At 43.5% G+C, this 23,517-nt stretch overlaps 1 protein-coding gene across 1 annotated transcript; it reads right to left on the bottom strand.

Annotated features, from left to right (window-relative positions):
- Nucleotides 1-1,930, bottom strand: LOC127295731 (probable xyloglucan 6-xylosyltransferase 1). The gene has a single exon (XM_051325718.2). The coding sequence runs from the start codon at nucleotides 1,560-1,562 to the stop codon at nucleotides 207-209; it is 1,356 nt and encodes a 451-aa protein (XP_051181678.1). The 5' UTR covers nucleotides 1,563-1,930; the 3' UTR covers nucleotides 1-206.
- Between the last annotated feature and the right edge of the window lie 21,587 nt (nucleotides 1,931-23,517).

The following is a 23,517-nucleotide window of genomic DNA, read 5'->3' as shown; positions in this document are numbered from 1 at the left end:
TTTCTAGAAGTGTAAGACATTGCTTACGCCATTGATAAGATAATATGATTCTCTAAAACCTGACAGTACAACACAGATGATATCCTTTCGGTGATACCAAACCAAACTCCTTTAGCGAGTCTACAAAAAGAAGAGCAATTATAGGATCCAAGAGGACCTAGAACGAACGAACAAAATGAAAAGTGGAATGTAAAAAATAACTATGATCACGTAGCGGTCGTCTTGACGGCCTTGAACGCGGGGTGCAGCAACCCGTAATCGTCCTTGGTCTCAAGCGGGTTGCTGGTCTCATTCCTGATCCTCTTGACCCTCCTGCTCGCAAGAGACTTGTGCTCGAACCCATACATGTGCAGGACCTGGTTGTCCCCGAAATTGAACGCGCGGTCCATCTGCTTGAGGCAGCGCTCGACGGGGTAATCCCCGAACTTGGAGCATGGCTTGCAGCCGACAAAGTGGGTGACGAGGGGCCATCGGTGATCGCCGAGGCCGGGCTGGTAGTTCTCGAGCATCTCCTCGTACCTGTCGACGAGGATGCCCCAGTAGCCGTGGAGGTAGTAGCCGTTCTCGAGGTAGACCTTGTCGCCCCACTTGTCGCGCTGCGTGGCGAGGATGTAGACCATGGCGGACTGGTCGTCGGCCTCGAAGACGGGGCGGTCCTTGAGGTGCTTGGTGAGCACGCGGCCGGCCTCGGTGCGCACGGGGCCCTTGGGCCCCATGGGCGCCCAGGTGTCGAGGTAGTCGAGCGACCACTGGCAGTTGCGGATGAGGAAGCTCCCCGTGTTGAGGCCGATCCAGTTGCGGTCGTCGTAGACCATCTCGTCCCAGCCGTGCAGCACGAAGTTGTAGGGCCCGTAGCGCTCCCAGGGCAGCTCGAAGGCCATGTCGGTGAACATGGCGTCCGAGTCCATCCACCAGAAGAACTCCACCTCCGGGTGCGCGAGCAGGAGCGCGCGGAGTAAAGGGAGCTTCGCCCAGAACCCGGCCAGCTCGGCGTCGAGCAGCGCCATGTTGTAGAAGACCTCGATGTCGTGGATCCGGCAGTAGTCCATCTTGTTCTTGATCGACTTGAGCAGGTAGTGGTCCCCCACCGGGTTCTCGCAGGGCTTCGGGGAGGACCCCGTGACGAGCATGACCCGCGGCTTGATGTCGTTGAGGAAGGGCGGGGTCTCCGGGTGCCGCGCGTTCCAGGCCGCGCGCTGCTCGTCCCAGTCGGAGATTTTGGGGCCGAGGGTGTAGGGCGGGTCCCGCAGCGACCGCGGCTGCGGCTCCGGCTCGTCCTTGTCCGTGGAGGCGGAGTAGGGCTTGGAGGTGGAGGTGGATTTGGAGAGGGCGTGGTGGTGCTCGGCGAGGGCGCGCTGCTGCTGCGGGTGGGAGTGGGAGATGAAGCGGTGGCGGAGCTCGGTGAGGTCCTGCTGCGGCGTGCCGAAGCGGCCGGCGCCGACGGTGCCGCGGAGGACGAGCACGGTGAGGAAGAGGCAGACGACGGTGAGCCTGGCGTTCCGCGCGAAGCGGTTGATGCCCCGCATCCGGCGCTCCCCCAGCATCCGCTCCGCCACCCACATTTCGCCCGCGCCGCGGATCCGATGGATGTCCGATCGAAGGACCAAACCCTCCTCGCCCAAATCAGGGAATGCGTGGGGTAGAGAGGGAGATCCCTCCTCCAAATCGAACGACGCCGCGGCCGGGCAGCGCGGCGGTGCGGGGGCGGGGACGGGACGGCGAGGAGGAGGGAGGTGGGGGGAGGAGGTTTTGGAGTGGGGAATGGGAAGGGGAATTAATAAGGCAGGGGGGTGCGTGCGTGAGGCAGTGCACGTTGAGGGGACGCGGGCCTCGGGGAGCGGATTGCGGTGGCTGTCTGGAGCTGAGGAAATCTGGAGGCGGGATCGGAATCGAATCGATCCGGCCGCGGAATGGCTTGGGGGAGGAGGAAGAAGGCGAAGAAGGAAGGTGAGGAATAGAAATGGCAGGGGAGCTGGCTGCACGCGGATAGCAGATGCGATGCTTCTACTGCTTTTTCCACCTTGTCGCCTCGCTGCCTGCACGGTAATTACGCGTTATTAACGCTTTATTACTGAGTCTTCCTGATTTGTTGGTGCCGGCGTGCGAGCCCACTTTTCAGTGGGCGGCACGGCGTGTTGGGTAGTACACGTCATAGCAGTGTGGCTGAAGAACGGGTCTGGGTTGCTGCCTGGCTGGTAATTGGGTTTGGGTTTGGTGGTTCGAAGCAATTTTGCGGCCGTTCGCTGCTTTGGCTTCTAGACATATGATCATTTTCATAATGCAAAACAAAATTAAAATAGCACACATGGAGGCACTGGATATTTTACACACTTAGGGTGTGTTTGATTTTGGGAATAAAGTAGAGTGGGATGGAACGATTTCCATTCCCTTGTTTTTGGACAAACAAAGTGGAATGAAATGGTTCCGTTCTATATTTGCTTCGGAAAACTAGACAAAGGAATGTATGGCCATATATTGCTATGCATTGCATGGATTTGAGCCCAAATTTGATTTTTGTGTCAAGTAAACATTGCCAAATCAGAGAAAGCGCAAAACCTTTTATTCTTGTCTTGCAAAATCAAAGTCCACAAAAGTCAAAATTAGAGTGGACAGAGACCGGCTGCTTGCTTCCCGCCAACGTCGCTCCAGATAGCATGTTGGTCCCTGCCATCGCGCTACTAGTTGGAAAAGATGAAGGGGGCATAGGGTTTGAACGTGGTCGGTTGGGATAGGCTAATTTTCTGTTGGATCGATGCAGTGATGGTTAACTAGTTGTTCCACCATATTTCAAGGGAGCTAAGGGTATATTCACATTTGGGAAACCAATTGGTCATGTTCCTTCCCTACAACTAAACACATGTATGGGTGGTAGGTGTGAAATGGTTCCATTGCATTTCACTTTGTTGCTAAGTCAAACACACCCTTAAACTAGCTCGCAACTGCCTCCACTGGCAGACGCACGAGTGTCAGATGAGGAAGATTTTTTAGCGACTGATACGTCTCCGACGTATCGATAATTTCTTATGTTCCATGCCACATTATTGATGATATCTACATGTTTTATGTATACTTTATGTCATATTTATGCATTTTCCGGCACTAACCTATTAACGAGATGCCGAAGAGCCAGTTGTTGTTTTCATTGCTTTTGGTTTCAGAAATCCTACAAAGGAAATATTCTCGGAATTGGACGAAATCAACGCCCAGGGGCCTATTTTTACACGAAGCTTCCAGAAGACCGGAGGGGAGACGAAGTGGGGCCACGGGGCGCCGCCACACTAGGGCGGCGCGGCCAGCATAGGGCCCGCGCGGCCCTAGCGTGTGGGGCCCCCGTGACGCCCTTTGACCTGCCCTTCCGCCTACTTAAAGGCTCCGTCGCGAAACCCCCAGTACCGAGAGTCACGATACGGAAAACCTTACTGAGACGCTGATACGTCTCCGACGTATCGATAATTTATTATGTTCCATGCCACATTATTGATGATATCTACATGTTTTATGCATACTTTATGTCATTATTATGCGTTTTCCGGAACTAACCTATTGACGAGATGCCGAAGGGCCGCTTTGTTTTTAGCTGTTTTGGTTCCGTAAATCCTAGTAAGGAAATATTCTCGGAATCGGACGAAATCAATGCCCAAAGATCCTATTTTTCCACGAAGCTTCCAGAACACCCGAGAGCCACCAGAGGGGAGCCCTGGTGGGCCCAGATGATAGGGCGGCGCGGCCAGGGCCTGGGCCGCGCCCCCCTGTTGTGTCACCGCCTCGTCGACCTTCTGACGCCGCCTCTTCGCCTATATAAAGGTCCCTGACCTAAAACACGATACGGAAAAAGCCACGGTACGAGAAACCTTCCAGAGCCACCGCCATCGCGAAGCCAAGATCTGGGGGACAGGAGTCTCGTTTCGCACGCCACGGACGGGGAAGTGCCCCCGGAAGGCTTCTCCATCGACACCACCGCCATCTTCATCAACGCTGCTGTCTCCCATGAGGAGGGAGTAGTTCTCCATCGAGGCTCGGGCTGTACCGGTAGCTATGTGGTTCATCTCTCTTCTATGTACTTCAATACAATAATCTCATGAGCTGCCTTACATGATTGAGATTCATATGATGATGCTTGTAATCTAGATGTCATTATGCTAGTCAAGTGGATTTTACTTATGTGATCTCCGGAGACTCCTTGTCCCACGTGTGTAAAGGTGACAGTGTGTGCACCGTGTGGGTCTCTTAGGCTATATTTCACAGAATACTTATTCACTGAGTTATGATTTGAGTTGGATGTCTCTATGAAATTGTGGTGTGTTAGTACCTCCTGTGAATGCTCAAAGTGACAGCGTGGGGTGTTCATTAGTACTTGGGAATGCATCTTTAAGGTTTGCCTACATGATGAATTAGTGTTCGTTATCTTGCCAGAGAGTAATTCAGAGTAGCATAGTGAAGTGCTTATTTATATCCCTTTATGATTGCAATGTGTTTTGTATCACAATTTATCTGTGTGCTACTCTAGTGATGTTATTAAAGTAGTTTATTCCTCCTGCACGGTGTAATGGTGACAGTGTGTGCATCGTGTAGTACTTGGCGTAGGCTATTATTGTGATCTCTTGTAGATTATGAAGTTAACTATTGCTATGATAGTATTGATGTGATCTATTCCTCCTTTCGTAGTGTGAAGGTGACAGTGTGCATGCTATGTTAGTACTTGGTTTGGTTATGTTGATCTGTTATGCACTCTAAGGTTATTTAAACATGAACATTGAATATTGTGGAGCTTGTTAACTCCTAAGATTGAGGGTTCGTGTAATCCTACACAGTTAGTGGTGTTCATCATCCAACAAGAGGGTGTAGAGTCTAGCATCTATCTATTTATTCTGTTATGTGATCAATGTTGAGAGTGTCCACTAGTGAAAGTATGATCCCTAGGCCTTGTTCCTAAATACTGCTATCGCTGCTTGTTTACTGTTCTGTTACATGTTTACTTCCTGCAATATTACTACCATCAACTGCACGCCAGCAAGCACTTTTCTGGCGCCATTGCTACTGCTCATACTTATTCATACCACCTGTATTTCACTATCTCTTCGCCGAACTAGTGCACCTATTAGGTGTGTTGGGGACACAAGAGACTTCTTGTATCTTAATTGCAGGGTTGCTTGAGAGGACTATCTTTGACCTCTACCTCCCTGAGTTCGATAAACCTTGAGCGATTCACTTAAGGGAAACTTGCTTCTGTTCTACAAACCTCTGCTCTTGGAGGCCCAACACTGTCTACAAGAATAGAAGCACACGTAGACATCAAGCTATTTTCTGGCGCCGTTGCCGGGGAGGAAAGGTAAACGGCACTCACACACCGGATCCCGGCAACGAAGCACTTTTCTGGCGCCGTTGCCGGGGAGGAAAGGTAAAAGGCACTCATACTCCGGTCCCAGGTAAAGTACTTTTCTGTTACCGTTGTGTGTGTGCTCAAAGCTATTTCCTTTAGATCCTGCAATTGCATCTTTTTGTTTCTTGTTTACACTAGTTAGGCATAATGGACAACAATGAGCTTCTTATTCTATTTCCTGATTTAAGATATGGATGGTTTGATGCGAAAATTAAAAAACCTATGGAACATATTAGTATGAACGCTTTGAACACCATTGTTGCTAATGATATGGAAAATTCTAAGCTTGGGGAAGCTGGCTTTGATGAGCATGATATTTTTAGTCCCCCAAGCATTGAGGAGAAAATTTACTTTGATGATACTTTGCCTCCTATTTATGATGATTATAATGATATTGGTCTTTTAGTACCGCCTGTTATGGAGGATAAATTTGATTATGATTACAATATGCCTCCTATATTTGATAATGAGAATAATAATGATAGCTACTTTGTTGAATTTTCTCCCACTACAACTAATAAAATTGATTATGCTTATGTGGAGAGTAATGATACTTTTATGCATGTGAATAAGACTTTATGTGATACTTATATTGTTGAGTTTGTTCATGATGTCTCTGAAAATTATTATGAGAGAGGAAAATATGGTTGTAAAAATTTTCATGTTACTAAAACACCTCTCTATATGCTGAAATTTTTGAAGCTACACTGGTTTTATCTTCCTATGCTTGTTACTTTGCTCTTCATGAACTTGTTTATTTACAAGATTCCTATGCATAGGAAGCATGTTAGGCTTAAATTTGTTTTGAATTTGCTTCTTGATGCTCTCTTTCGCTTCAACTCTTATTTCTTGGGAGAGCATCATTAAAATTGCTGAGCCTATCTAAATGGCTATAAAGAAAGAACTTCGTGGGAGATAACCCATGTGTTTATTTTGTTACAGTACTTTTATTTTGTATTTGAGTCTTGGAAGTTGTTACTACTGTAGCAACCTCTCCTTATCTTATTTTATTGCATTGTTGTGCCAAGTAAATTCTTTGATAGTAGGGTTGATACTAGATTTGGATTACTGCGCAGAAATAGATTTCTGTCTGTCACGAATCTGGGCCTAATTCTCTGTAGGTAACTCAGAAAAATCTGCCAATTTACGTGCGTGATCCTCAGATATGTACGCAACTTTCATTCAATTTGGGCATTTTCATCTGAGCAAGTCTGGTGCCAATTTAAAATTCGTCTTTACGGACTGTTCTGTTTTGACAGATTCTGTCTTTTATTTCGCATTGCCTCTTTTGCTGTGTTGGATGGATTTCTTTGTTCCATTAACTTTCAGAAGCTTTGTGCAATGTACAGAAGTGTTAAGAATGATTGTGTCACCTCTGAACATGTGAATTTTTGATTATGCACTAACCCTCTAATGAGTTTGTTTCGAGTTTGGTGTGGAGGAAGTTTTCAAGAGTCAAGAGAGGAGGATGATATACTATGATCAAGAAGAGTGAAGAGTCTAAGCTTGGGGATGCCCCCGTGGTTCATCCCTGCATATTTCAAGAAGACTCAAGCGTCTAAGCAGGGCCGGCTCTGGCCCAGGGCAAGAAGTGCGATGGCCCGGGGCCCAGCGAAACAAGGGGCCCATATCTGGATATACATACGTATATAGGACAGAGTAGAAAAAAGCACATCGTACGGTACACGAAAAGCCATCTAAGGTATGCACCGAGAGTCCCATGTCGATCAAGCACGCACAGGCCCTGACGGCTCGTCTCTCGATCAGCACATGACGGTTCATTCTCTCTAATCAAATCACGATCGGCCCCAGCCCCGACGCCTTGTCACCTCGCCTTGCCCTTGACCAGATGACCAGATCAGATGATGGTATCATGCACTGTGACTCGCTGAGTCGGAGATGGAGGCACAGGAGCCGCCACTGCTATGGTCAGGCACGAATGGGAAGACAGATCAACAGATGACAGGTTAGTTTCGGATCAAAAACTCTATTTGATCTGGCCGGCTCTACATTCTTGTGGTCAATCAGGTAACTGATTTGTCTTTTTCTACCGCAGTTGCAGACTTGTAGCTGCTCTGGTTTACTAGGTATCATCGATAGTTCACTCAGTTCATCCGTGGAGAATATAATCATTCTTTGAGTTTTGCTAATCCGCTGCAACGAGTAGGTGTCCTAACTCCTTTTCTTGCTGATTAATCACTTTGCGTAAAAAAATGCAGCAGGGTCTCATTTAAAATTATTACCACAGACGTAGCATGGTCTTTTTTTTCTTGTGTGCTTGTAGATTGCAGTATGATACATGGTTAAGAACAGAGGAAAAAGAGATTAGATATTCATTTGTCAGTGTTTAAGGCCTCATAATAATTCATCCATGATTTTTTGGGTCTTTTGGGCCCATTGATAAAACTTGCCCTGGAGCCTCTAAAATCCTAGAGCCGGCCCTGCGTCTAAGCTTGGGGATGCCCAAGGCATCCCCTTCTTCATCGACAACTTATCAGGTTCCTCCCTTGAAACTATATTTTTATTCGGTCACATCTTATGTACTTTACTTGGAGCGTCTGTTTGCTTTTGTTTTTGTTTATGTTTGAATAAGTTCATCCTTGTGTGGGAGAGAGACACGCTCCGCTGTTGCTTATGAACACATGTGTTCTTAGCTTTACTCTTAATGTTCATGGTGAAGGTTGAAACTGCTTCGTTAATTGTTATATGGTTGGAAACAGAAAATGCTGCATGTGGTAATTGGTATAATGTCTTGAATAATTTGATATTTGGCAATTGTTGTGCTCATATAGATCATGTTTAAGCTCTTGCATCATGTACTTTGCACCTATTAGTGAAGAAATACATAGAGCATGTTAAAATTTGGTTTGCATGATTGTTCTCTCTAAGTCTAGATATTTTCTGGTAAGGTGTTTGAACAACAAGGAAGACGATATAAAGTCTTATAATGCTTACAATATGTTCATATGTGAGTCTTGCTGCACCGTTTTATACTTGAGTTTGCTTCAAACAACCTTGCTAGCCTAGCCTTGTATTGAGAGGAATTCTTCTCGTGCATCCAAATCCTTGAGCCAATAACCATGCCATTTGTGTCCACCATACCTACCTACTACATGGTATTTCTCTGCCATTCCAAGCAAATACTTCATGTGCTACCTTTAAACAATTCAAAAGCTATTATCTCTTATTTGTGTCAATGTTTTATAGCTCATGAGGAAGTATGTGGTGTTTTATCTTTCGATCTTGTCATTTACTTTTGACAGACTTTCACAATGGACTAGTGTCATATCCGCTTATCCAATAATTTTGCAAAAAGAGCTGGCAATGGGGTGCCCAGCCCCAATTAATTAACTTGCATTAATAATTCTCTTCACATGTTTTGCTCTGATTCATCAGTAAGCAACTTAATTTTGCAAATAGACACTCCTCCATGGTATGTGAAATGTTGGAAGGCACCCGAGGATTCGCTTAGCCATGGCTTGAGAAAGCAAAGGTTGGGAGGAGTGTCATCCATAAATAAAAAAAATGAAACTAAAATACATGTGTAAACAAAAGAGAAGAGGGATGATCTACCTTGCTGGTAGAGATAACATCCTTCATGGGAGCCGCTCTTGAAAGTCTGGTTGATGAGGTAGTTAGAGTACCCGCTACCATTCGTTGACAACAACAAACACCTCTCAAAACTTTACTTTTATGCTCTCTATATGATTTCAAAACTTAAAAAGCTCTAGCACATGATTTAATCCCTGCTTCCCTCTGCGAAGGGCCTTTCTTTTACTTTATGTTGAGTCAGTTTACCCACTTCTTTCTATCTTAGAAGCAAACACTTGTGTAAACTGTGTGCATTGATTCTTACATGTTTACCTATTGCACTTGTTATATTGCTTTATGTTGACAACTATCCATGAGATATACATGTTACAAGTTGAAAGCAATTGCTGAAACTTAATCATCCTTTGTGTTGCTTCAATGCTTTCTACTAAGAATTTATTGCTTATGAGTTAACTGTTATGCAAGTCTTATTGATGCTTGTTGATACGTCTCCGACGTATCGATAATTTCTTATGTTCCATGCCACATTATTGATGTTATCTACATGTTTTATGCACACTTTATGTCATATTCGTGCATTTTCTGGAACTAACCTATTAACAAGATGCCGAAGTGCCAGTTGCTGTTTTCTGCTGTTTTTGGTTTCAGAAATCCTAGTAAGGAAATATTCTCGGAATTGGACGAAATCAAAGCCCAGGGGCCTATTTTCTCACGAAGCTTCCAGAAGTCCGAAGGAGAGACGAAGAGGGGCCACGGAGGGGCCACACCCTAGGGCGGCGCGGCCCCCCCTTGGCCGCGCGGCCCTGTGGTGTGGGGCCCCCGTGCCGCCTCTTGACCTGCCCTTTCGCCTATAAAAAGTCTCCGTGACGAAACCCCGCATCGAGAACCACGATACGGAAAACCTTCCAGAGACGCCGCCGCCGCCGATCCCATCTCGGGGGATCCAGGAGATCGCCTCCGGCACCCTGCCGGAGAGGGGAATCATCTCCCGGAGGACTCTACGCCGCCATGGTCGCCTCCGGTGTGATGTGTGAGTAGTCTACCCCTGGACTATGGGTCCATAGCAGTAGCTAGATGGTTGTCTTCTCCCCATTGTGCTATCATTGTCGGATCTTGTGAGCTGCCTAACATGATCAAGATCATCTATCTGTAATTCTATATGTTGCGTTTGTTGGGATCCGATGAATAGAGAATACTTGTTATGTTGATTATCAAAGCTATGCTTATGTGTTGTTTATGATCTTGCATGCTCTCCGTTATTAGTAGATGCTCTGGCCAAGTTGATGCTAGTAACTCCAAGAGGGAGTATTTATGCTCGATAGTGGGTTCATGCCTCTGTGAACTGGAGGAGTGACAAGAACCACTAAGGTTATGGATGTCTTTGTTGCCACTAGGGATAAAACATTAGTGCTATGTTCAAGGATGTAGTCACTAGTTACATTACGCGCAATACTTAATGCAATTGTCTGTTGTTAGCAACTTAATACCGGAGGGGTTCGGATGATAACCTGAAGGTGGACTTTTTAGGCATAGATGCAGTTGGATGACGGTCTATGTACTTTGTCGTAATGCCCAATTAAATCTCACTATACTCATCATGATATGTATGTGCATGGTCATGCTCTCTTTATTTGTCAATTGCCCAACTGTAATTTGTTCACCCAACATGCTGTTCGTCTTATGGGAGAGACACCTCTAGTGAACTGTGGACCCCGGTCCAATTCTCTTTATCAAATACAATCTATCGCACATCTTTGTTCTCATTTTCGCAAACAATCATCTTCCACACAATACGGTTAATCCTTTGTTACAGCAAGCCGGTGAGATTGACAACCTCACTGTTTCGTTGGGGCAAAGTACTTTGGTTGTGTTGTGCAGGTTCCACGTTGGCGCCGGAATCTCTGGTGTTGCGCCGCACTACATCCCGCCGCCATCAACCTTCAACGTGCTTCTTGGCTCCTCCTGGTTCGATAAACCTTGGTTTCTTTCTGAGGGAAAACTTGCTGCTGTGCGCATCATACCTTCCTCTTGGGGTTCCCAACGAACGTGTGAGTTACACGCCATCAAGCATATTTTCTGGCGCCGTTGCCGGGGAGATCAAGACACGCTGCAAGGGAGTCTCCACTTCTCAATCTCTTTACTTTGTTTTTGTCTTGCTTAGTTTTATTTACTACTTTGTTTGCTGCACTAAATCAAAATACAAAAAAAATTAGTTGCTAGTTTTACTTTATTTTGCTATCTTGTTTGCTATATCAAAAACACAAAAAAATTAGTTTACTTGCATTTACCTTATTATAATGTCTAGTCCCGTAGTTGTTACTCTATCACCCGAGGAATCAATCTTCACCTTTAAACAAGGAGGAGAAGAGAATTTTAAAGAAGCATGGTCTAGAATTTTTGATGCTTATAGTAAAACTGAACCTAAAATGACCTTAAGTTTGCTTCTTAGTAATTTCTATTTCGGGCTTATTCTTCGCTATAGATATGCCCTAGATGCTGTAGTGGGAGGAGATTTCCTTCATTGTGATGGGGATCAAGCTTTTAATGCTATAAGAAAATTGATTACATCATTTAGCTCCGATAATAATTTTGATCCATCTCATGCTAGTATGAATAGTAGATTGGACACTATTGAAACAAATATATCCTGTTTAAAAGAAGTGTATAATCGAATTCGCGAATATTATGATTATGTCCCAATAAGCTTTGAACCTTCAATGTGGGTGCCTACTGTTAAAATTACTATTGGTGGTGAAACTTTTCCTGCTCGTTGTGATATTATGTCCGAGTTTTGCCTCATGCCTGAAAAAATTTATAAATCATTGACACTTTGGGGACTTACTGAAGGGGGAGAAGAAATAACTCTTGCGGATAACTCTGTTGTAATTCCTATGGGTATAGCTGAAGGTGTTTTTACAACCTTTCTTGGAAGGACGGTATCCACTGATTATCTTGTTATTGAATGTGTAGGGACAGGACAAATCACACTTGGAAGATCCCTGATGAAACTCATGGGAGCAGTCATAGATGTTGGGAAAGGCACTCTAAATTTTACCTCTACACCCGGATGCGGTCATGTATTCCCTAGACCAAAGAGTAGGAATAAGAGTAAGAAAGGTAAGAGCAACACCCCTGGTAAGAATGCCGATGCACCACCCTTCGATAATACTTGATACACACTTTCTGCGCCTAGCTGAAAGGCGTTAAAGAAAAGCGCTTATGGGAGACAACCCATGTTTTTACTTACAGTACTTTGTTTTTATTTTGTGTCTTGGAAGTTGTTTACTACTGTAGCAACCTCTCCTTATCTTAGTTTTGTGTTTTGTTGTGCCAAGTTAAGCCGTTGATAGAAAAGTAAGTACTAGATTTGGATTACTGCACAGTTCCAGATTTCTTTGCTGTCACGAATCTGGGTCCACCTCCCTGTAGGTAACTCAGAAAATTAAGCCAATTTACGTGCATGATCCTCAGATATGTACGCAACTTTCATTCAATTTGAGCATTTTCATTTGAGCAAGTCTGGTGCCATTTTAAAATTCGTCAATACGAACTGTTCTGTTTTGACAGATTCTGCCTTTTATTTCGCATTGCCTCTTTCGCTATGTTGGATGAATTTCTTTGATCCACTAATGTCCAGTAGCATTATGCAATGTCCAGAAGTGTTAAGAATGATTGTGTCACCTCTGAATATGTCAATTTATAATGTGCACTAACCCTCTAATGAGTTGTTTCGAGTTTGGTGTGGAGGAAGTTTTCAAGGATCAAGAGAGCAGTATGATGCAACATGATCAAGGAGAGTGAAAGCTCTAAGCTTGGGGATGCACCCGGTGGTTCACCCCTGCATATATCAAGAAGACTCAAGCGTCTAAGCTTGGGGATGCCCAAGGCATCCCCTTCTTCATCGACAACATTATCAGGTTCCTCCCCGAAACTATATTTTTATTCCATCACATCTTATGTGCTTTTTCTTGGAGCGTCGGTTTGTTTTTTTTGTTTTGTTTGAATAAAATGGATCCTAGCATTCACTTTATGGGAGAGATACACGCTCCGCTGTAGCATATGGACAAGTATGTCCTTGGTTTCTACTCATAGTATTCATGGCGAAGTTTCTCCTTCGTTAAATTGTTATATGGTTGGAATTGGAAAATGATACATGTAGTAATTGCTATAAATGTCTTGGGTAATGTGATACTTGGCAATTGTTGTGCTCATGATTAAGCTCTTGCATCATATGCTTTGCACCCATTAATGAAGAAATACATAGAGCATGCTAAAATTTGGTTTGCATATTTGGTTTCTCTAAGGTCTAGATAATTTCTAGTATTGAGTTTGAACAACAAGGAAGACGGTGTGGAGTCTTATAATGTTTTCAATATGTCTTTTATGTGAGTTTTGCTGCACCGGTTCATCCTTGTGTTTGTTTCAAATAAGCCTTGCTAGCCTAAACCTTGTATCGAGAGGGAATACTTCTCATGCATCCAAAATACTTGAGCCAACCACTATGCCATTTGTGTCCACCATACCTACCTACTACATGGTATTTTCCGCCATTCCAAAGTAAATTGCTTGAGTGCTACCTTTAAAATTCCATCATTCACCTTTGCAATATATAGCTCATGGGACAAATAGCTTTAAACTATTGTGGTATTGAATATGTAATTATGCACTTTATCTCTTATTAAGTTGCTTGTTGTGCGATAACCATGTTTACTCGGGGACGCCATCAACTACTCTTTGTTGAATTTCATGTGAGTTGCTATGCATGTTCGTCTTGTCTCAAGTAAGAGAGATCTACCACCATAGGGTTAAGCATGCATATGTTAGAGAAGAACATTGGGCCGCTAACTAAAGCCATGTTCCATGGTGGAAGTTTCAGTTTTGGACAACAATCCTCAAATCTCAAATGAGAAAATTATTAATTGTTGTTATATGCTTATGCATAAAAGAGGAGTCCATTATCTCGTTGTCTATGTTGTCCCGTATGGATGTCTAAGTTGAAGAATAATCAATAGCGAGAAATCCAATGCGAGCTTTCTCCTTAGACCTTTGTACAAAGTGCATAGAGGTACCCCTTTGTGACACTTGGTAAAAACAATGCATTGTGATGATCCGGTAGTCCAAGCTAATTAGGACAAGGTGCGGGCACTATTAGTATACTATGCATGAGGCTTGCAACTTGTAAGATATAATTTACATGATACATATGCTTTATTACTACCGTTGACAAAATTGTTTCATGTTTTCAAAATCAAAGCTCTAGCACAAATATAGCAATCGATGCTTTTCCTCTATGGAGGACCATTCTTTTACTTTCAATGTTGAGTCAGTTCACCTATTTCTCTCCACCTCAAGAAGCAAACACTTGTGTGAACTATGCATTGATTCCTACATACTTGCTTATTGCACTTATTATATTACTCTATGTTGACAATATCCATGAGATATACATGTTACAAGTTGAAAGCAACCGCTGAAACTTAATCTTCTTTTGTGTTGCTTCAATACCTTTACTTTGAATTATTGCTTTATGAGTTAACTCTTATGCAAGACTTATTGATGCTTGTCTTGAAGTGCTATTCATGAAAAGTCTTTGCTTTATGATTCACTTGTTTACTCATGTCATATACATTGTTTTGATCGCTGCATTCACTACATATGCTTTACAAATAGTATGATCAAGATTATGATGGCATGTCACTCCGTAAATTATCTCGTGTTATCGCTTTACCCGCTCGGGACGAGCAGAACTAAGCTTGGGGATGCTGATACGTCTCCGACGTATCGATAATTTCTTATGTTCCATGCCACATTATTGATGTTATCTACATGTTTTATGCACACTTTATGTCATATTCGTGCATTTTCTGGAACTAACCTATTAACAAGATGCCGAAGTGCCGATTCTTTGTTTTCTGCTGTTTTGGTTTCAGAAATCCTAGTAAGGAAATATTCTCGAATTGGACGAAATCAAAGCCCAGGGGCCTATTTTCTCACGAAGCTTCCAGAGTCCGAAGGAGAGACGAAGAGGGGCCACGGAGGGGCCACACCCTAGGGCGGCGCGGCCCCCCTTGGCCGCGCGGCCCGTGGTGTGGGGCCCCCGTGCCGCCTCTTGACCTGCCCTTTCGCCTATAAAAAGTCTCCGTGACGAAACCCCAAGCACCGAGAACCACGATACGGAAAACCTTCCAGAGACGCCGCCGCCGCCGATCCCATCTCGGGGGATCCAGGAGATCGCCTCCGGCACCCTGTCGGAGAGGGGAATCATCTCCCGGAGGACTCTACGCCGCCATGGTCGCCTCCGGTGTGATGTGTGAGTAGTCTACCCCTGGACTATGGGTCCATAGCAGTAGCTAGATGGTTGTCTTCTCCCCATTGTGCTATCATTGTCGGATCTTGTGAGCTGCCTAACATGATCAAGATCATCTATCTGTAATTCTATATGTTGCGTTTGTTGGGATCCGATGAATAGAGAATACTTGTTATGTTGATTATCAAAGCTATGCTTATGTGTTGTTTATGATCTTGCATGCTCTCCGTTATTAGTAGATGCTCTGGCCAAGTTGATGCTAGTAACTCCAAGAGGGAGTATTTATGCTCGATAGTGGGTTCATGCCTCTGTGAATCTGGAGGAGTGACAAGAACCACTAAGGTTATGGATGTGCTGTTGCCACTAGGGATAAAACATTAGTGCTATGTTCAAGGATGTAGTCACTAGTTACATTACGCGCAATACTTAATGCAATTGTCTGTTGTTAGCAACTTAATACTGGAGGGGGTTCGGATGATAACCTGAAGGTGGACTTTTTAGGCATAGATGCAGTTGGATGACGGTCTATGTACTTTGTCGTAATGCCCAATTAAATCTCACTATACTCATCATGATATGTATGTGCATGGTCATGCTCTCTTTATTTGTCAATTGCCCAACTGTAATTTGTTCACCCAACATGCTGTTCGTCTTATGGGAGAGACACCTCTAGTGAACTGTGGACCCCGGTCCAATTCTCTTTACTGAAATACAATCTCGTAATCTTGTTCTACCTGTTTTTCGCAAACAATCATCTTCCACACAATACGGTTAATCCTTTGTTACAGCAAGCCGGTGAGATTGACAACCTCACTGTTTCGTTGGGGCAAAGTACTTTGGTTGTGTTGTGCAGGTTCCACGTTGGCGCCGGAATCTCTGGTGTTGCGCCGCACTACATCCCGCCGCCATCAACCTTCAACGTGCTTCTTGGCTCCTCCTGGTTCGATAAACCTTGGTTTCTTTCTGAGGGAAAACTTGCTACTGTGCGCATCATACCTTCCTCTTGGGGTTCCCAACGAACGTGTGAGTTACACGCCATCACTTGTCTTGAAAGTACTATTCATGAAAAGTCTTTGCTATATGATTCATTTGTTTACTCATTATCTTCATCATTGCTTCGAATCGCTGCATTCATCTCATGCGCTTACAATAGTATGATCAAGATTATGATAGCATGTCACTTCAGAAATTATCTTTGTTATCGTTTACCTGCTCAGGACGAGCAGGAACTAAGCTTGGGGATGCTAATACGTCTCCGACGTATCGATAATTTCTTATGTTCCATGCCACATTATTGATGATATCTACATGTTTTATGCATACTTTATGTCATTATTATGCGTTTTCCGGAACTAACCTATTGACGAGATGCCGAAGGGCCGCTTCTTGTTTTTCGCTGTTTTTGGTTCCAGAAATCCTAGTAAGGAAATATTCTCGGAATCGGACGAAATCAATGCCCAGCATCCTATTTTTCCACGAAGCTTCCAGAACACCCGAGAGCCACCAGAGGGGAGCCCTGGTGGGCCCAGATGATAGGGCGGCGCGGCCAGGGCCTGGGCCGCGCCCCCCTGTTGTGTCACCGCCTCGTCGACCTTCTGACGCCGCCTCTTCGCCTATATAAAGGTCCCTGACCTAAAACACGATACGGAAAATGCCATGGTACGAGAAACCTTCCAGAGCCGCCACCATCGCGAAGCCAAGATCTGGGGGACAGGAGTCTCTATTCCGGCACGCCGCCGGGACGGGGAAGTGCCCCCGGAAGGCTTCTCCATCGACACCACCACCATCTTCATCAACGCTGCTGTCTCCCATGAGGAGGGAGTAGTTCTCCATCGAGGCTCGGGGCTGTACCGGTAGCTATGTGGTTCATCTCTCTCCTATGTACTTCAATACAATAATCTCGTGAGCTGCCTTACATGATTGAGATTCATATGATGATGCATGTAATCTAGATGTCATTATGCTAGTCAAGTGGATTTTACTTATGTGATCTCCGGAGACTCCTTGTCCCACGTGTGTAAAGGTGACAGTGTGTGCACCGTGTGGGTCTCTTAGGCTATATTTCACAGAATACTTATTCACTGAGTTATGATTTGAGTTGGATGTCTCTATGAAATTGTGGTGTGTTAGTACCTCCTGTGAATGCTCAAAGTGACAGCGTGGGGTGTTCATTAGTACTTGGGAATGCATCTTTAAGGTTCGCCTACATGATGAATTAGTGTTCGTTATCTTGGCAGAGAGTAATTCAGAGTAGCATAGTGAAGTGCTTATTTATATCCCTTTATGATTGCAATGTGTTTTGTATCACAATTTATCTGTGTGCTACTCTAGTGATGTTATTAAAGTAGTTTATTCCTCCTGCACGGTGTAATGGTGACAGTGTGTGCATCGTGTAGTACTTGGCGTAGGCTATGATTGTGATCTCTTGTAGATTATGAAGTTAATTATTGCTATGATAGTATTGATGTGATCTATTCCTCCTTTCGTAGTGTGAAGGTGACAGTGTGCATGCTATGTTAGTACTTGGTTTGGTTATGTTGATCTGTTATGCACTCTAAGGTTATTTAAACATGAACATTGAATATTGTGGAGCTTGTTAACTCCGGCATTGAGGGTTCGTATAATCCTACACAGTTAGTGGTGTTCATCATCCAACAAGAGGGTGTAGAGTCTAGCATCTATCTATTTATTCTGTTATGTGATCAATGTTGAGAGTGTCCACTAGTGAAAGTATGATCCCTAGGCCTTGTTCCTAAATACTGCTATCGCTGCTTGTTTACTGTTCTGTTACATGTTTACTTCCTGCAATATTACTACCATCAACTGCACGCTAGCAAGCACTTTTCTGGCGCCATTGCTACTGCTCATACTTATTCATACCACCTGTATTTCACTATCTCTTCGCCGAACTAGTGCACCTATTAGGTGTGTTGGGGACACAAGAGACTTCTTGTATCTTAATTGCAGGGTTGCTTGAGAGGACTATCTTTGACCTCTACCTCCCTGAGTTCGATAAACCTTGGGTGATTCACTTAAGGGAAACTTGCTGCTGTTCTACAAACCTCTGCTCTTGGAGGCCCAACACTGTCTACAAGAATAGAAGCACACGTAGACATCAGACGCCGCCGCCGCCAATCCCATCTCGGGGGATTCAGGAGATCGCCTCCGGCACCCTGCCGGAGAGGGGAATCATCTCCCGGAGGACTCTTCACCGCCATGGTCGCCTCCGGAGTGATGAGTGAGTAGTTCACCCCTGTACTATGGGTCCATAGCAGTAGCTAGATGGTCGTCTTCTCCTTATGTGCTTCATTGTTGGATCTTGTGAGCTGCCTAACATGATCAAGATCATCTATCTGTAATGCTATATGTTGTGTTTGTCGGGATCCGATGGATAGAGAATACTATGTTATGTTGATTATCAATCTATTACCTATGTGTTGTTTATGATCTTGCATGCTCTCCGTTATTAGTAGAGGCTCTGGCCAAGTTTTTACTCTTAACTCCAAGAGGGAGTATTTATGCTCGATAGTGGGTTCATGCCTCCATTAAATGGGACAAGTGATGAAAGTTCTAAGGTTGTGGATGTGCTGTTGCCACTAGGGATAAAACATTGATGCTATGTCCGAGGATGTAGTTATTGATTACATTACACACCATACTTAATGCAATTGTCTGTTGTATTGCAACTTAATACTGGAAGGGGTTCGGATGATAACCTGAAGGTGGACTTTTTAGGCATAGATGCATGCTGGATAGCGGTCTATGTACTTTGTCGTAATGCCCAATTAAATCTCACTATACTTATCATATCATGTATGTGCATTGTCATGCTCTCTCTATTTGTCAATTGCCCGACTGTAATTTGTTCACCCAACATGCTATTTATCTTATGGGAGAGACACCTCTAGTGAACTGTGGACCCCGGTCCTATTCTTTTACATTGAATACAATCTGCTGCAATACTTGTTTTACTGTTTTCTGCAAACAATCATCTTCCACACAATACGGTTAATCCTTTGTTTACAGCAAGCCGGTGAGATTGACAACCTCACTGTTTCGTTGGGGCAAAGTACTTTGGTTGTGTTGTGCAGGTTCCACGTTGGCGCCGGAATCCCTGGTGTTGCGCCGCACTACATCCCGCCGCCATCAACCTTCAACGTGCTTCTTGGCTCCTACTGGTTCGATAAACCTTGGTTTCTTACCGAGGGAAAACTTGCTGCTGTGCACATCATACCTTCCTCTTGGGGTTCCCAACGAACGTGTGTCTCACGCGCATCAAGACTGTTTTCTGGCGCCGTTGCCGGGGAGATCAAGACACGCTGCAAGAGGAGTCTCCACAATCCAATCTCTTTACTATGTTTTTGTCTTGCTTTATTTTATTTACTTTCTTGTTTGCTGCATTATAACAAAACACAAAAAAATTAGTTGCTAGTTTTACTTTATTTATTCTCTTGTTCACCATATCAAAAACACAAAAAATTAGTTACTTGCATTTACTTTATTTACCTTTTGTTTATTTCATCATGTTTCCTCCTAAGTACACTCTAAAAGACATACCGGTAGGCCGAGGGTCTATAATTGGAAGAGATATTATAGAACATTTTTTCACTCATGTTAGTAAAGTTGAAGATTTTGAAGATAGACACTTGGTAGAACTTGCTCCTACTTATGAAATTGCTGCTGCTTCTTTAGTGCACATGTTGGAAACTAAACTTGTTAATCTCAACCCCATAATACAACATATGTTTCTTACACTCTCTGATATGGAGGAAGGAGAAAAGAAAGATTTTGTCTTAGAAACCCTTCTTAAAGAATTTGGTGGTGTAGCAAGAGAGGCTAGAAAAGTCTTTATTAAATATAAGATGCTTGGTTCTTGCACCAACTTTGCTAGTACCCTTGAAAAGATGGACATTGATAGAATAAAGTACACTAATAATATTAATGATGTAGGGGATATTAAGACATCAATACCTTGCAAGCTCGCAGGAATGTTCGAGGCACTAGAAAAGAATTATGATTGGATTGTTCCTGAAAATTAGTTTAATGAGAATAGCAAGCCTAAGAGTAATGAAAAGGGAACCTCTGAAACTTACATAGATAAGATAACATGCATTGTTGAGGCAACTCCCAATACCCGAGGTAATGTCGATGCTTCATCTCTTGATAATAGTTGATACACACTTTCTGCGCCTAGCTGAAAGGCGTTAAAGAAAAGCGCTTATGGGAGACAACCCATGTTTTTACTACAGTACTTTTATTTTATATTTGAGTCTTGGAAGTTGTTTACTACTGTAGCAACCTCTCCTTATCTTAGTTTTGTGCATTGTTGTGCCAAGTAAAGTCGTTGATAGTAAGGTTCATACTAGATTTGGATTACTGCGCAGAAACAGATTTCTTTGCTGTCACGAATCTGGGCCTATTTCCCTGTAGGTAACTCAGAAAATTATGCCAATTTACGTGAGTGATCCTCAGATATCTACGCAACTTTCATTCAATTTGGGCATTTTCATATGAGCAAGTCTGGTGCCACTTTAAAATTCGTCTTTACGAACTGTTCTGTTTTGACAGATTCTGCCTTTTATTTCGCATTGTCTCTTTTGCTATGTTGGATGAATTTCTTTGATCCATTAATGTCCAGTAGCCTTGTGCAATGTCCAGAAGTGTTAAGAATGATTATGTCACCTCTGAACATGTAAATTTTTATTGTGCACTAACCCTCTAATGAGTTGTTTCGAGTTTGGTGTGGAGGAAGTTTTCAAGGATCAAGAGAGGGAGATGATACAATATGATCAAGGAGAGTGAAAGCTCTAAGCTTGGGGATGCCCCGGTGGTTCACCCCTGCATATTTTAAGAAGACTCAAGCGTCTAAGCTTGGGGATGCCCAAGGCATCCCCTTCTTCATCGACAACATTATCAGGTTCCTCCCCTGAAACTATATTTTTATTCCATCACATCTTATGTGCTTTACTTGGAGCGTCGGTTTGTTCTTGTTTTTGTTTTTATTTGAATAAAATGGATCCTAGCATTCATTGTGTGGGAGAGAGACACGCTCCGCTGTTGCATATGGACAAATATGTCCTTAGGCTTTACTCATAGTATTCATGGCGAAGGTTGAATCTTCTTCGTTAAATTGTTATATGGTTGGAATCGGGAAATGCTACATGTAGTAATTCTAAAATGTCTTGAATAATTTGATACTTGGCAATTGTTGTGCTCATGTTTAAGCTCTTGCATCATATACTTTGCACCCATTAATGAAGAAATACATACAGCTTGCTAAAATTTGGTTTGCATATTTGGTCTCTCTAAAGTCTAGATAATTTCTAGTATTGAGTTTTGAACAACAAGGAAGACGGTGTAGAGTCTTATAATATTTACAATATGTCTTTTATGTGAGTTTTGCTGCACCGGTTCATCCTTGTGTTTGTTTCAAATAACCTTGCTAGCCTAAACCTTGTATCGAGAGGGAATACTTCTCATGCATCCAAAATCCTTGAGCCAACCACTATGCCATTTGTGTCCACCATACCTACCTACTACATGGTATTTCTCCGCTATTCCAAAGTAAATTGCTTGAGTGCTACCTTTAAATTTCCATCATTCGCCTTTGCAATATATAGCTCATGGGACAAAATAGCCTTAAAAACTATTGTGGTATTGAATATGTACTTATGCACTTTATCTCTTATTAAGTTGCTTGTTGTGCGATAACCATGCTCCTGGGGACGCCATCAACTCTCTGTTGAATATCATGTGAGTTGCTATGCATGTTCGTCTTGTCTGAAGTAAGGGAGATTTACCACTCATTAAATGGTTAGAGCATGCATAATGTTAGAGAAGAACATTGGGCTGCTAACTAAAGCCATGAATCATGGTTGAAGTTTCAGTTTTGGACATATATCCTCAATCTCATATGAGAACATTAATTGTTGCTACATGCTTATGCATTAAAGAGGAGTCCATTATCTGTTGTCTATGTTGTCCCGGTATGGATGTCTAAGTTGAGAATAATCAAAAGCGAGAAATCCAAATGCGAGCTTTCTCCTTAGACCTTTGTACAGGCGGCATAGAGGTACCCCTTTGTGACACTTGGCTAAAACATGTGTATTGCGATGATAATCCTGGTAATCCGAGCTAATTAGGACATGGTGCGGGCACTACTAGTATACTATGCATGAGGCTTGCAACTTGTAAGATATAATTTACATGATACATATGCTTTATTACTACCGTTGACAAAATTGTTTCATGTTTTCAAAATAAAAGCTCTAGCACAAATATAGCAATCGATGCTTTCCTCTTTTAAGGACCTTTCTTTTACTTTTATGTTGAGTCAGTTCACCTATTTCTCTCCACCTCAAGAAGCAAACACTTGTGTGAACTGTGCATTGATTCCTACATACTTGCATATTGCACTTGTTATATTACTTTACATTGACAATATCCATGAGATATACATGTTATAAGTTGAAAGCAATCGCTGAAACTTAATCTTCCTTTGTGTTGCTTCAATACCTTTACTTTGATTTATTGCTTTATGAGTTAACTCTTATGCAAGACTTATTGATGCTTGTCTTGAAGTACTATTCATGAAAAGTCTTTGCTTTATGATTCAGTTGTTTACTCATGTCATTACCATTGGTTTGATCGCTGCATTCATTACATATGCTTACAATAGTATGATCAAGGTTATGATGGCATGTCACTCCAGAAATTATCTTTGTTATCGTTTACCTGCTCGGGACGAGCAGGAACTAAGCTTGGGGATGCTGATACGTCTCCGACGTATCGATAATTTCTTATGTTCCATGCCACATTATTGATGATATCTACATGTTTTATGTATACTTTATGTCATATTTATGCATTTTTCGGCACTAACCTATTAACGAGATGCCGAAGAGCCAGTTGTTGTTTTCTGCTGTTTTAGGTTTCAGAAATCCTACAAAGGAAATATTCTTGGAATTGGACGAAATCAACGCCCAGGGGCCTATTTTTACACGAAGCTTCCAGAAGACCGGAGGGGAGACGAAGTGGGGCCATGGGGCGCCGCCACACTAGGGCGGCGCGGCCAGCATAGGGCCCGCGCGGCCCTAGCGCGTGGGGCCCCCGTGACGCCCTTTGACCTGCCCTTCCGCCTACTTAAAGCCTCCGTCGCGAAACCCCCAGTACCGAGAGCCACGATACGGAAAACCTTACTGAGACGCCGCCGCCGCCAATCCCATCTCGGGGGATTCAGGAGATCGCCTCCGGCACCCTGCCGGAGAGGGGAATCATC

Source organism: Lolium perenne, chromosome 4, assembly GCF_019359855.2.
Source record: "Lolium perenne isolate Kyuss_39 chromosome 4, Kyuss_2.0, whole genome shotgun sequence".
Lineage (NCBI taxonomy): Eukaryota > Viridiplantae > Streptophyta > Magnoliopsida > Poales > Poaceae > Lolium > Lolium perenne.
The sequence above is the reverse complement of the archived record's forward strand: the minus strand, read 5'-3'. Positions and strand labels throughout refer to the sequence as shown.

What these genes read in the sequence shown, in the direction of transcription:
- LOC127295731 (XM_051325718.2), bottom strand. Translation starts at nt 1,562, where the DNA reads ATGTGGGTGGCGGAGCGGATGCTGGGGGAGCGCCGGATGCGGGGCATC.